Source organism: Stomoxys calcitrans, chromosome 5, assembly GCF_963082655.1.
Source record: "Stomoxys calcitrans chromosome 5, idStoCalc2.1, whole genome shotgun sequence".
Taxonomy (NCBI): Eukaryota; Metazoa; Arthropoda; class Insecta; order Diptera; family Muscidae; genus Stomoxys; species Stomoxys calcitrans.
The window spans coordinates 75,386,393-75,402,543 of record NC_081556.1 but is presented as its reverse complement, the minus strand read 5'-3'; the positions used below and the strand labels follow the sequence as shown (position 1 = coordinate 75,402,543).

General features: G+C 38.6%; 2 protein-coding genes across 6 annotated transcripts in view; both read right to left on the bottom strand.

The window, feature by feature from the left end:
- Positions 1-16,151, bottom strand: part of LOC106085239 (mucin-2) — a 156,517-nt gene that overhangs the window by 114,015 nt on the left and 26,351 nt on the right. The window lies entirely within an intron of this gene.
- Positions 4,046-9,370, bottom strand: LOC131997935 (uncharacterized). Its single transcript, XM_059369820.1, has 2 exons — positions 5,200-9,370; positions 4,046-4,608 (listed from the first exon to the last, which is right to left on the bottom strand). The coding sequence occupies exons 1-2, from the start codon at positions 9,368-9,370 to the stop codon at positions 4,046-4,048; spliced, it is 4,734 nt and encodes a 1,577-aa protein (XP_059225803.1).

Sequence of the window (16,151 nt, the reverse complement as noted above, 5' to 3'; positions counted from 1 at the left end):
TTTATTGATGTCTCTTAAAGTGGCATATAGATGCAAATGCCAATTTTGCCTATGAACATTCCACTAAGGAACAGTGCAGTCCGTTTTCAGTTTAAGCTCCATGGTAATAGCCGAGTCCGTACGGCGTGCCGCAGTGCGACATCTCTTTGGAGAGAAGTTTTACATGGTATAGTACCTCACAAATGTTGCCAGCATTAGGAGGGGAAAACCACCGCTGAAAATTTTTTCTGATGGTCTCACCAGGATTCAAACCCAGGCGTTCAGCGTCATAGGCGGACATGCTATTCTCTGCGCCTCGGTGGCCCCCTATCTATAGTGGTATATAGATAGCTTTTTAAAATACATATACATACATAAGTATTCAATTTATATTGATATAACAGTCACAAAGCTGTCTTGATATTCAAATTTGGTAATTTCATGTTAACTGTCTGAAGACAGAAGTTTTTGAATGATTCATTTACTCCCGTTGATGCTTAATCCATAGGCTGAATTACATCTAAGCAACTTTTTTAGATGTTGTCTTACTTCTGGCTTTTTTTAATCATAAATAGATTAATTTCTAGAGGAACATTTTAAAGTTATTCAATTATTTCTATTGATTCGCATGAAGTTTGTTTGCCTTCATCATATTTTTCTGATAACAAACCAATGGAGATGGGTTTTTACTGTGATCTTTAATCAGTTCTAATTTTTCCTGCATTGAAAAAACTTTTACTTTAATTGGCTATGACGCAACATTTTTCCCACTAGCCGAACGTAGAATAGCGTTCCAAGCGCCTCGATCTTCTGCGCTCCTTCTATAATCTATGACACACAGTTTGCGGTGTCTCTCACCACTTGATCTTTCCATCGTGCTCTTGGCGGTACTGGTTTACGTGTTCCACAGTGATTGCCTTCAAAAGACTTATTTGCCGGAGCTTCTTCATTCATTCTGATAACATGACCTAGCCAACGCAACCGTTGTAATTAGGTCCGTTTAAATATGCTAAGGTCGTCATACAGCTCATAAAGTTCGTGGTTCATATGACGCCGATACTATCCATCAGTGCAAACTGGCCTATAAATTTCGCGAAGAATCTTTCTCTCAATCACACTCCAAGCACTGCCTCGTCTGCTTTTACAAGTACCCATGCCTCGAAACCATATAAAAACACGGATAGTACCAGTGTCTTGTATAGTATGATCTTCGTCTGTCGAAAGGTGGTCTTGTTTCTAAACTGCTTACTCAATCCAAAGTAGCATCTGTTTGCCAATATTATTCTTAGCTTTATTTCAAAACTGGGCAACTCGGGGATATTGGAAACCAAGGAACGGTTCTGATTGGTTTTGACTTGGCAAAATCCAGTCTTATATTGATCTTTCTTCACCTCAAATGTGGACACAAACCTTCTCGCTGTGTCACCTGGGAAGCTCCATTTAACATCCGTTAAAGGCAGTGAGCTAAAATGTGCCGAGTGCACCTATATAACGATAAAAAGATAAGTTTGGGCGTCGGGTTAGAAGCCCACGCCGGAAAAACTTAAAGAAATTACTTTGAAAAAACGAAGAAGAATAAACACGTATTCCCCCTAAGTTGACGACCCCCACAAGCGTTTCAATGTTTTGCGTATCTGCACCTGGAATTTCCGCACTCTTTATAGAGAGGGTGCAGTGTCAATGCGTACACTGATTTATTGAAGAAGTACCGGGCAGACATTACTGCCATACAGGAAGTGCGATGGCTCGGGAATGGCACCACAACAACATCGAATGGTGACACCCAATATTATAGCTGCCATGAAACGAGGCATGAATTTGGGTGTGGATTTGTGGTTAGTCGGAGACTGAAACCCCTTATATCCAGGTTTACTCCGGTGGATGAGAGGCTAGCTACAATCCACATAAAGGCCTAATTCTTCTACATCAGCTTTTTTTTCTACGAGCGCCTAGAAAGATATTATGACCACTGTCCAGCCCATGATATTAAAATCGTTCTGGCAGATTTTAATTCGAAAATAGGAAAGGAAATAACAGTCACCAATGCATGGTTCGTACTAAAGACCTGCTCAAAACCATTCATTGGTGATTGTTTTTGCTGAACTCGTAGCACTCTGAACACACATTATGTTGTACCTTGAGTCTACTCATGAGCGAGATACTTAAGATAGAGTAAAAAGAACAAGATGCTGTAGAGTATATAATTTTGAAAAAAACAACCACCATCCAATGCTTGGGAGTATTTTTATCTTGAATTCTCCGCCGCTACAGTGAGAATTTTTAAAAAATTCACCAGTAAGAGTAAGAGTCATAAGAGTCCTTCTTGCCCAATTTTGGGAGAATCGGTTAACAAATGAGAACTTTTTTGCAATATTTCTCAAAATCGGACGAACATATATATGGGAGCTATATCTAAATCTTAACCAATTTTGAACAAACTTCTTAGACAATATGGTGGTCGTCGAGGAGACAGTTGTAAAAATGTTGGCATGATTGGCTCTAGGAGTGAAAATCAGGCGATATGTATATATATATAAGAGCTATATCTAAATCTGAACCGAAGTTCACTAGCAATGTCGAGAGTCAAAAAAAACTTCCTGCCATATTTCGTGTTTGCGTGTAGGCTGAATGTACCTTGGTTGTCTTTAGAATTATGAACTGGAAAACATCAAACAAGACTTAAGACACCTTTCCCTTTGGACGAATGTTTCCTCAGAAAAAATAGATAGAAATTGGAAAAAGGAAGGTTTGGTTATGTATGGATAACCCCAGGTTGAAGATAAAAACTCTTACCGATGTGGTTCGTTTCGTTGGTAAATTCAAAGTGGGAGTTTATTTTAATAATGGCTTATCATCTAACATATGATTTTGTATGTTGGCTAACTTAACGAAAGCAAAAGAAGTTACCTGTCAACTTATAGTTAGTAAACTTAGAGGTAAGAAAGAAATAATTGGGCAAAATTGTAATAGATTATATCATTGGCATAAACATTCCGGGCCCCTTGATGGGTACCATCGAAATAAATTGAAAAAAGAACTTGTCTAATGTAATATGTTAAGATACAATTCAAGAATAATTCTGAAATTCTATTTTGAAATACAAATTGATAATAAAATCAAAAAAAAAATAAAAATATTATACTTAGCGTAAAAGATATTGTTTTAATCTTAAGGCGAGCAAATTCCAGAAACCAGCCATCCTAGAATTGAATTCTGAGCCATCGGTATCCCTTCATGATTCGGCATAACACCCCCAAGGATTATTTTGGGGTAGACATCTGAGCCCAAAACCATAGAAATTGGTGCGCTTTCATAAAATGCGGGGTCTGCAAGAATAAGATTTATAAATTTGTCCTTGAAAGTTGAAGGTAATGAATGTGATGGGGTTTTCATTGACATTCGATTGTCAACTCGAAAATTTGCTGAAAATCGAGCTTTAGGATCAGAGTTAGCTCGAATGGTTAGTTGGCACATTAAGGTATCTTCGACATGAATGGTTTTGATGCCAATTTTAGTGAGAGTAGATTTTATTACGCGGCTGACTGCACATCCTGTGTCAATTAGAGCTCGAACTTGGTATAGGCGTCGATCGTGTACTATCTTAACCAGAGCAGTGGGAAGTACGGTAATTGTTTGTGGTGGCAAAGCGCTTGAAGTCACAACGCGTACTGCTTCCGATTCCCGTTTTATTGACTCTTGATGCAGTAGAGTGTGATGTGATCGTCTGCAAATGTGGCATCCTGTATTTGAGAAACATCCAGACTGAGAGTGCTTATGGGCCAAGCAATTGATACAATACTTATATTTTTCCACAACTTGTTTTCTTTGATTGGCACCCATTGAGAGAAATTTCCTACAGATTCTTAGTGGATGAAATTTTTTGCAGATTCGACACTGAAAGGGTCGTTGTTTTTGACGGCTGACTCGGTTAGGAGTGCTAGAACGGTTTTGAACAATTCTAGGCATTCTGAAAATAAAGGTTTCTTAAAATATGGAAATATTGCCAAAGATAATGATATTGAAAAGGAATCGTATATGATATGGTAAGGAAAGGAGTCGGACGGAACTATTGGGTGGGAAGTAGAACGAGTTTTGTAATTGGACGAGTAATCACACCCTTTGATGTGTAAACGGAGGCTACTCGTACACGCTTATCTTTTCCTGGATGAACATGAGTAACTCGACCAATTCGCCATTCGTTTGGTGGAAGATTTTCGTCGCGGATAACGACAATGGAATCAATTTCTACGTTCTTTTCTGGATTTTTCCATTTGTTCCTCTTATGGAGCTCCTTTAAATACTCGGATTTCCAACGTTGGCAAAAATGTTGCTGAAGGACCTTGACACGTTGCCAACGATTAACCACAGACTCAGGATGAGTGTCGTAATTAGGCTCTGGAGGAGCCAAAATTGGTCCTCCTATGAGAAAATGTCCTGGTGTGAGCGGATTTAAGTCAGTGAAATCCTCTGACATTGTGGAAATAGGCCTCGAATTAAGACAAGCTTCTATTTTTGTCAGAAGAGTACAAAATTCTTCGAAGGTGTAGGTGAAACCGCCAGAAATTTTCTTCAAATGGGTCTTAAAACTTTTCACCCCGGCTTCCCATAGGCCACCCATATGGGGTGCGCCTGGGGGAATGAAATGCCACGAGAGGTTTTGGTGGATAAATTGGGACACAATATTGGATTTAGATGCTGCAACGAAGTCCCTAGCGATATCTCTTGAGGCACCAACGAAATTAGTTCCGTTGTCGGAATATATATTAAGAGGACAGCCACGCCTGGAGACAAATCGGTGAAAAGCTGCGAGGAACACTGGGGTGGATAAAGAGGACGTAGGTTCCAGGTGAATTGCTTTGGTCGCAAGACACACAAAAACGCAAACGTACCCTTTGGAAATTTTGGAACCACGACCTGAAAAGCTCTTAACGTCGAACGGACCTGCAAAGTCAACGCCTGTGTTATGGAATGGGCGCTTTAAGGTTGTTCGTGTTGGGGGAAGAGCTGCCATGAGCTGTGTTTGAATTTTCTTCTTATGTAAAACACACACCTTACACTGGTGGATTATAGTTTTGATGAGGTTTTTTAATTTAGGAATCCAAAATTGCATTCGAATGAGGTTAAGTACTTGCTGGTTACCACCATGAATGCTAAGAATATGAGTGAATTGGACTAAAAGGCGACTAAGATGGCAGTTATAGGGGAGAATTATTGGATAACGTTCATCGTAGCTAAGGGATGGCGAATACGCGAGTCGACCAAACGCGCGAATAACTCCATTCTCATCCAGAAATGGATTTAAGTTAAGAATGTTAGAAGACTTTGGGACAGCTTTCTTTAGTCGTAAAGCTTCAACCACCTCTGGAAATCCTTCCGCTTGAGCTAGAACTATTAATCTATTTCTAACTGCCTTTACTTCTGTAACCTTTAACTCGACAGAATCGAATGTGACTGAATCGCGGTGCTTTGGATGAGTCTTGTGAAAGAATCGGAATATATAACAAATGACTCGAATAGCCCGATGAAAAGAAGAAAAGCGACCTATAATTTCGTGATTATCGGAGTTGGTAGCAAGATGTACTCGTAGGGCTTTCTGTTCCAATTCAGTATCGTCTATGATATCGTCTGATATAGGCCAACTGTTTCGAGATTCGGACAGCCACTTAGGTCCGCACCACCAGAGATTATTTTCAATTAAATCTTTGGGATAAACTCCGCGGCTAGCTAAGTCCGCTGGATTGAATAGGGTATCAACATGGAACCAATTGTCAATTCCTACCTTGCTGCTTATGGTGGATACGCGGTTTGCAACAAAAGTTTTCCAGTTGCATGCGGGCTTTCGCAGCCAAGCCAAAACAATAGTTGAATCAGTCCATTTGAATATTTCATAACTTGGAAGATTCATTGAAGGAATTACTGACTCGACAACTTCTGCGAGCAAGGTAGCCCCAAGGAGTTCAAGTTTAGGAATGGAAAGGCATTTGACTGGTGCTACCCTGGATTTGGATGTTAGCAAATTTACAGAAACATGTCTGCTTTCATCCTCCACACGGGAGTAAATGACTGCTGCATATGCATTTTCCGATGCATCGCAAAATGCGTGAAATTGGATACGAAATGAGGGTGCGTAGGAAATCCAACGTGGGATTTGGATTGAGTTGATAGTTGAGAAGTCATCTAGAAGATTTTTCCAATCTTGGAAACATTTGGAAGTAATTTTCTCATCCCAATCAACCTTGGATAACCACACATGTCGCATAAGAATTTTCGCTAGGACGACTATGGGTGCTAGCCATCCAGCTGGATCGAAAATCTTAGATATTTCGGAAAACACCTCTCTTTTCGTGTAACTCTCCTTACATGGCGTTGCCTGAATTACGAATAAGAACTTATCTAACATGGCATTCCACCGCACACCTAAAGTCTTGGTTAGGCTGCTGTCATCGAAAAGAAGGAAATCTTCCTTCAAGATGTGCTCTTTGGGTAAGGACTGGAGAATCTCCTTAGAATTGGATGCCCATTTTCTAAGTGGAAAACATGCGGAATTAAGGGCTGAGATCAATTGATCTTTAGCCTTTAAAGCCAATTGGAGATCGTGGCAACCAGTTAAAACATCGTCCACGTACATGTCGTCTCGAATAATGTGGCTTGCCAAAGGATAAGAACTGCTGCAGTCTTCTGCGAGCTGCATTAGAGTTCTAATAGCCAAATATGGAGCTGCATTTACACCAAAGGTTACGGTTTGCAGTTCGAAATCTTGAATCTGTTCATTTGGCTTTGTTCGAAACAGAATTCTCTGGAAACAAGAATGATCTTTATTAATCCTTATTTGCCGGTACATCTTTTCGATGTCGGCACTGAAAACATAGCGATAGAGACGCCAGCGCAAAAGAAGAAGAGTCAAGTCATTCTGAAGTACTGGGCCTGGATAGAGAATGTCATTAAGTGATGTTCCCGAGGATGTTGGACATGAGGCATTGAAGACCACTCTGACTTTGGTAGTGGTTCTATCGGGTTTTATCACCGCATGGTGGGGGAGGTAATAGTGCCTTGGAAACTCTTCCTCAACAGGAATAGGAACCTTGGCCATATGGCCTAGGTCTAAATATTCCTGGATGACAGAATCATATTCGTCTTTTAACGACATGTTTTTGGATAGTCGAGACTCATTTCTCAAGAATTGAGCACTAGCTATGGACCTGGATCGTCCTATCTGTGGAGAGTTATATGAAAAGGATTCCTTGAACGGCAGAGACACTATATATCTCCCATCAGAGTCACGTTTGGTTGTTTCCGAATATAATTTCTCGCAAAATGAATCGGATTCGGAGAGTAGAGGCTTTTGCGGAACTTCCTCCACCTCCCAAAAACGCTTTAGCTGTTTTTCTAAATTCGTTTCTGAAAAGTAGGAAACTATAGTAGAATAGGATGATACTTTAGGATTATTCCGGATAGGTCCTGTAATTATCCATCCGAATATTGTCTCTTGAGCGACAAGAGAGCCGCAAATGTTTCGACGAACATTGTCCAAAAGAATATTATTGAATATGTCCGCGCCAATAAGCAGATCGATTCGGCTACTTTCAAGAAACTTTGGATCAGCAAGCCGAATGTTCGGAAATTCTACAAGAACCGAAGGATTAATGGAACTTGTTGGAAGATCTCCTGAAAGTTGCGGCACGACCAAAGCTGTTACATTGACATGCAAGTCGGAGTCAAAACGAGGGCTTATAGAAAATGTTGCCATTTTTCTGGATTTTGCTGACGTGACACCATTGAGACCCGCAATGTCGGCCTCGATTGGTTGGAAAGGCAGTTTGAGGATATTGAAGACACGTTCAGATATGAACGTTCCTTGTGAACCTGAGTCTATCAGGGCTCTCACAAAATATTTCAGTCCGAGATGACTGATTTCAACCAGCGCAGTGCCGAGAAGAACATTTTGAGAATGTGCAGCGAAACATGATTGGATGTTACTTGCAGAGGACGAAAAAGGCGGGAAAGATACCTGTTCGAGGCTTGCGTGATGAACGGAAGATTGGGGGATTGTGGACTGTATCTGTTGGAGTTCAGAATTTTGAATTTGGGAGTGACTTGAGGCAGGATTCGTATCGTGAACAGGCTTAACGTCACGATGCAGGAGAGTATTATGCCTCTTTCCACACGAGTAGCAGTTGTGAGGACTTTTGCAGTCCTTTACGCTATGGGCTTTTGCGAAACAATTGAGACATAAATTCAATCTTCGGATACAAGATTGTCTATCATCTATTTTCATGTTAAGAAACTTAGGGCATTTGCGGATTGTATGAGGCTCATTTGCACATAAATTGCATGGTGGATTTGAAGTGGGGGGAGAAACCTTCGCATGGTTGCTATTAATTTTCTTATTCAAGGGCGTTGCCTGTTTCTTACAGCTTGAATTCGTCTTATCTGCATTGAAGGGACCGTTTATTTCACAAATTGTCTCCAACGTCTGGTATCTGCTTGACAAAAACGAATCTAAATCTGTCCATTTTGAAATATCTTTCTTGTTTTTAATGGATTGCTCCCACAGAGAAAGAGTAACACGAGGAAGTTTCGTAGAGCAGACAAAAACAAAAATTGCGTCCCAGCTTGAGACGTCAATATCATATAATTTCAAGGACGAAATGCAGGAGTTGATGTCGCGTTGAAGGCATTTAATATCTTCACTTGACTCCGTAGTAATCGTGGACAAATTAAATAGAATTCGAAGCTGACTATGGACTAACATTCTTTTGTTTTCGAATCTATCTTTAAGATTCGACCATGCGATGTCAAAGCCGTTGTTTGTCAGGGGACATTTTTTGACAATGTCATGTGCCTCTCCCTCTGTCTTCTTCCTCAAATGAAACAATTTTTGAACCTTGGAAAGACTGGAGTTATTCACGTATATGGCAGAGAACATGTCTCGAAACGAAGGCCAGGATTGGTAATCTCCACGGAAAGATTCCGTATCGCAAGCTGGAAGGTGAAAATTAGAAGGCTGGACGGATGCTTGCTGAGTGGGAGTTACATTTGTTCGTCTATGAATATGGGCACTAAGTTTTGAAACAATTCTGACGTAGGTTTCATAAGAAGCGTGAAATCTTGCATTTATGCTGTCTAGGTCAGAGCCTTCGCTATCAGAATCTGATTCAGGGGAGTTGTTCCCATCATCATTGGCTTCTCCGGATGGCTTTTTGCTCTGACTGTCGAAATGATCTATACATTTGTCATAAAGGCTTTTGACAGTTGCCCAAATTGATTTAAGCTCATCGCGGTGTATCTCTAGAGCGAAAATAGATGATTCGGAAATATTTGCCTCAGTTAATCCCTGTTCGAAATTAACTAGCTTATCATTAGCCCGGATGAATCGTTCTAAGGAGCTCATGATGAATGTTGGAATTTAAGAGAATTAATTGAATGAGAAACCACGAGAAGAAAAGACTTAAATATCGTTAAGCTGTAGATATATAAGGCAAATTCCTAATATATGAAATCAGGCTTCGAAATAGGCTTCTTCGAATTTCTAATGGGAAAGAAGCTATTTGTACAACGTGATTGAAATGGGTGTGGAATTCCTGATTATCTTGTGTTTCCCTTTCTTTGCAAAATGAAAAACAGGAAACAAATTTAGGTAAAAGAAAAATACGAATGAAAAAAAAACCTAATTATTTTTTGGAAAAGCGTTTTGTGAAAAAAATGTGTAGACTTCTCTATTTTCCAAAGTAAATTCGCAATAAAAATTCACAAAAGAATTTTATATGGAGTGCTTTCTGATTGTGTTTTTTTTTTTTTTTTTTTTTTTTTTTTTTTTTTTGAAAAAGGATGGAAACGTTGTCTTTTTAAAATTTTTTCAAAAAAATAGTTTTAATGTGGAAATTTAATCATCTATTTTACTTTTATTTATTTATTCACTTTCTCCAGTTTGTATACACTTGCAATTTGCAGATTAAAAATTTTCATTACAAAGAAAAAATATTGTAAATCATGCGGGATTTTAATTTCGGAATTGTATTAAATTAAATGGAAAAGGGTCCACCCTAATATATCGCAGTCATGCGAACTTTCAATGCGCAGACCAATTCAACTTTCTATAATAGAACTTATGAGCCCAAATTCACTTCGCTCAAAGGTTTTAAATTGTTGTATTATATTTTATTAAACGCTGTAAGTAGATCTTCATGGAAATATATGGATTTGTTTATGTAGCAAAAATTCTTTCATCTATATTTCTATTTACATTTGTCAATAATGTTATCGATTTTTACACAATCGAAGGGAACTACGAAATAAAAACGATTACTTATTTTGCGTGGGATCTGATGAATCCGATGAGTTGAAATATTTTTTATATGAGAGGGAATGAGAAAAACAAATCGAAGTGTATGGACAATATCACTCGTTCCCTTTTCTAGTGTTTCATTCCATCGAATGTGTTATACAAATTTGGCACTTAGAAATTGGGGGATAGAGATAAGCAATTGGAGAGAGCACGGATAAAAAGAAGTATGGATAATTGGGATGGAGGAATAAATGAGGAGAATTGTAGCATATATATGTAAATATGTATGTACGTACCAATTAAGTTACAGGTTTATATGAAGTAACGGAAAATATGATGTGGGAGCTTGGATTGAATATCAGCTTCTCTATTTGTTGTATATCCACATTTTTTTGTTTTACATATGTACACTCATTCACGTGGATATAAGTATTTATGTATATTCGTATGTAAATTGATTTTTTAGGTTAGGATTTATAACCCAATTTTATGCAATAAAACACAAGGCTTTTTTTTTTTTGGTATGTTTCAAAAAAACTTTTTTAAACACTTATGGAGTAGGAGGTTTAATTTTCTTTGCGGAATTTTAACGTTAATTTCACCAAAATTAACTGGAAAAAATAACTTTTAGCACCGCCTTTTTTTCAATTTATTGGGAACATTTATACATATTTATAAATGAATCAAATATATGAACATGTCGAACACTTGTCACTTATGGATTTTTTTTTTTTTTTGCAATTTTTCACGTTTTTCTCAAATTCGGACGATCAGACTAACTTTAATGAATTTCTTTAAAACTTAACTTTACTAACTTTTCAGTTACTCAGTTTTGTTTAAAACGAAGAACATTGGTATATAAAACAATTTCTTCTTTTTCAATAATTTGCTTGTGCAGCTGATAACTATGATTTTAATGCGGACTGACACTTGTTACAATACACAGCGAAACTATAGGAATCCGATTGAGTTTTTGTGCTCTCTTTTATCTGCCTGTCAACTCTAAACTAGTTTCCCAATCGAAACGTACATAACATAAATAAGAATTGGAAGTTATTTCAAACCTGGGACAATCTGGAATGTGGGAGATATTCCTTAGCGATGGACGTAAGAAGTGATGATGTCTTTAGGAATCAGACTTATGCAACCCGGTACCAATGCGTATAGATATCCGGTTCGAAGGACCATAAAATGTTTGCGTGTAGGCTGAATGTACCTTGGTTGTCTTTAGAATTATGAACTGGAAAACATCAAACAAGACTTAAGACACCTTTCCCTTTGGACGAATGTTTCCTCAGAAAAAATAGATAGAAATTGGAAAAAGGAAGGTTTGGTTATGTATGGATAACCCCAGGTTGAAGATAAAAACTCTTACCGATGTGGTTCGTTTCGTTGGTAAATTCAAAGTGGGAGTTTATTTTAATAATGGCTTATCATCTAACATATGATTTTGTATGTTGGCTAACTTAACGAAAGCAAAAGAAGTTACCTGTCAACTTATAGTTAGTAAACTTAGAGGTAAGAAAGAAATAATTGGGCAAAATTGTAATAGATTATATCATTGGCATAAACATTTCGAGAGATTCGGTTAGCAAATGACGATGTTATTGCACTATTAATGCAAATCAGACGAACACGCACTTATATCCAAATCTGAACCGATTTTTTTCAATTTCAATGCATTCGTCTCGGATGAAAATTGCGACCTGTACTTTGTGCACAAATTAACATGGACAAACGGACATAGCTAAATCGAATCAGAAAGTGATTATGAGTCGGGTCTATCTCTCTTCGTTCTGGGTGTTACAAACAAATGCACTAAGCTATAATATCCTGTATCACAATAGTGGCGTAGGGTATAAAAAGTTGGCGCGTGTGTGTTCACCCATTCGTTGCCTTCGTACGAGTCTCGTGCTACGAAAGCATACGACAAGAAAAATTACACTTTATCTGAAGCAAAATGTACCCGAATACATGAATTGTACAACGTGCATTCACTGAAGTCTTAATCAATCTTTCTTTTTGCTGAAGGTCTCTTTTTTGCATTCTCTCATCTCGATGTCATGGTGTCTTGTTACCTGTTTTACTCAGTTCTCAATTGTCTCATACAATGTTGTATATGATTTCTGTTCTTGAAATACTCTATGATTGTAAGTATGTCTTGAAAGAAGAAATTAATGGTCTTGCTCAGGCCTTTGGTTCACACACGTCTTAGTGCGGCGAGAATAGAACGATCTGATACCGCACGGAAACTGGACGTCGGAAAACTGCAAACACATCAAGTGGCAACGGCATACTCCACTCGGCTGACCCAATTGCTTGAAGAAAGCACTCCCTGTTCCGATTGTATAGCAACGCAATTGCAAACCATTGTCCAGTCCATGAAAAGGGCTGCTACATCCGTACTTGGGTAGCAAAAGCCTCCCCCAAGGAACCCATGGTACAGCCAGGAGTGCCATAAAGCTACTGAAGCAAAGAATAGGGCATACAGGGCAACATTACTGTCTGTAGCAACGCGTCAGATGAAAGGGAGTATCGGAAAAATAGGAGGATTAAAGCGGTTTTGTCTGTATAAACTTTAACGTAGCCCCACCAAAAATAGTCTAAAGGCCTTAAATCACACAATCTAGGCGGCCAATTGACCGGTCCCAAACGTGAAATAAAATATTCACTGAACTCGCCTCTCAATAAGTCCACTGTAACGCGTGCTGTGTGGCATGGGGCATCGTCTTGTTGAAACGACATGTCACGCAAGAATTGAAGCGGGCTTCTCTGTATAGATATGAGATTTTACATAGCCCCACAAAAAATAGTCTAAAGGCGTTAAATCGCATTACCTAGGCGGCCAATTGACCGATCCCACACGTGATATAAAATGTTCACCAAACTCGCCTCTCAATAAGTCCATTGTTACGCGTGATGTGTGGCATGTGGCACCGTCTTGTTGCAACCACATATCATGCTAGTCAAGCTCTTGCATTTTAGGCAAAAAAAGTTGGATATAATCTCACGGTAGCGCCCACCATTCACAGTTACGTTACGATTCCCATCATCTTTGAAGAAGTACGGTCCAATGATGCCACCAGCCCATAAACCGGACCGAACTGTGACTATTTCTGGATGCATTCGTAGCTTTTGCAATGCTTCTGGCTGATCTCCACTCCAAAATCGACAATTCCGCTTATTTATGTACCCATTGAGCCAAAGATGAGCTTCGTCGTAAAATGGAAGAATCGCGCGGTGATCTTTCTTAACGGAGTGAGCATTTTGATAATAAAATTCAATAACTTGCAAGCGTTTTTCGTTTATATAGTTAAATTATAGACCAACCTGAGGATATTTGACAGTGGAACAAAATACGAAACGTGCGTGGGCTGTTTAAACTTGTGTTGCCAAAAAGATTGTATCTAAAAAATCACCCTTTATTACCCGATTTTGCTCACATTAAGTGCTGTGAGCCTTATTAAACCCATCCTCCCCGATTATGGTGCATATCGGATCACATTAAAGATAATTGCTGCAAAAATTACACAGATTGCTTAAGCCTAGTCTTAACTTACAGCTTAGTGCATACGTCACATGCAATTAAAAAAAAAGTTGTACACATCGTGTGAAACGTACGAAAAATTTAATATGACAAATGGTTTATGGAAGAATTGAACATACACACATGTCTGTAAAAAAAGTACAATCGTATGAGAATTTATGCCGATTAGATCGTGCTCTATTCATATTTGACGTACTTATGTACAAGACAAGACCTATGAAAGCAGATAGATTGTTGTTATTGTGTTAAAGGCAAAATATCTGGAAAACCAAACAAATGGAGCTCAGACACGGGAGGTAAGAAAGTACAACATGTAGGTAGACCAAAAATCTTTGGGCACTCGCAAATTTAAGGAAGTTTCTTAATGAAATATTGACCAGTAAGTAGGCAAATGGAAATGTATGTCTCTCATAAGTAGAACAAAAATATTTTCACACAGCCATATTTAAGGAAGTTTTTGAGGATCTGTTGATCAGGTAATTTGCTTTCGGTAATATTCCCCAAATTAAAATCTTCTCATCCAGCATAATTTGTCATGGTCATTAGTTCAACTCCCTTTGTTAAAAAAACACAAAGTAATCAAAACCCATAACAGGCCATAAAATGCAATCATAAATAAAAGCATCCAATAAAGATCAAACAAAAATGTCATTTCAGCAGACTTCAGACTTTTAGCAGACTTCAGACTTTAAGTATTTTAGGAGATTTTTATACCCTCCACCATAAAATGGGGGGTATACTAATTTCGTCATTCTGTTTGTAACTACTCGAAATATTCGTCTGAGACCCCATAAAGTATATATATTCTTGATCGTCGCGACATTTTATGTCGATCTAGCCATGTCGGTCCGTCTGTCTGTCGAAAGCACGCTAACTTCCGAAGGAGTAAAGCTAGCCGCTTGAAATTTTGCACAAATACTTCTTATTAGTGTAGGTCGGTTGGTATTGTAAATGGGCCATATCGGTCCATGTTTTGATATAGCTGCCATATAAACCGATCTTGGGTCTTGATTTCTTGAGCCTCTAGAGTGCGCAATTCTTATCCGATTGGAATGAAATTTTGCACGACGTATTTTGCTATGATATCCAACAATTGTGCCAAGTATGGTTCAAATCGGTCCATAACCTGATATAGCTGCCATATAAACCGATCTTGGGTCTTGTCTTCTTGAGCCTCTAGAGTGCGCAATTCTTATCCGATTGAAATAAAATTTTGCACGACGTGTTTTGTTATTATATCCAACAACTGTGCCAAGTATGGTTCAAATCGGTCCATAACCTGATATAGCTGCCATAAAAACCGATCATGGGTCTTGACTTCTTGAGCCTCTAGAGGGCGCAATTCTTATCCGATTGGAATGGAATTTCGCACGACGTGTTTTATTATAATATCCAACAACTGTGCCAAGTATGGTTTAAATCGGTCCATAACCTGATATAGCTGCCATATAAACCGATCTTGGGTCTTGACTTCTTAAGCCTCTAGAGGGCACAATTCTTATCCGATTTGAATGAATTTTTGCACGAAGTATTTCGTTATGATATCCAACAACTGTCCGATTTGGCTGAAATTTTGCAAAACGTATTTTATTCTTACTTTCCACAACTGTGTCGGTTCATATCGGTTTATAACCTGATATAGCTGCCATATAAACCGAACTGTAGAGGTCGCACTTATTATCCGATTTGCCTGAAATTTTGAACGACGGATTCTCTCATGACCATCAACATACGAGTTTATTATGGTCTGAATCGGTCTATAGCCCGATACAGCTCCCAAATCAATCTCTCTATTTTACTTCTTAAGCCCCCAAAGGGCGCAATTCTTATTCGAATTGGCTGACATTTTACACAGGTCTCCAACATATAATTTAATTGTGGTCCAAACCGGACCATATCTTGATAGAGCGATATCAAGATATGGTCCGGTAGCAGAGTAAATCTTTCTTCTATCCTTTTTTTCCTAAGAAGAGATGCCGGGAAAAGAACTCGACAAATGCGATCCATGGTGGAGGGTATATAAGATTCGGCCCGGCCGAACTTAGCACGCTTTTACTTGTTTTCACTAAAGCAGGGCACTCTGTGTTTAGTTGTGAAAAATTTCAACACAACGCCTTCCTCAATTTACTTAAATAAATTTACGGCCAATTTTAAAATTTAGTCTGAAAATAACATTTTGATTTTTCACGCATATTTCATTCATAGTTAGTATACCCTACACCACTACTGTGGTGCAGGGTATTATAACTTAGTGCATTTGTTTGGAACACCCAGAAGGAAGAGAGATAAACCCATTGATAAGTGTACCGATCGACGATTTAGCTATGTCCGTCTGTCTAT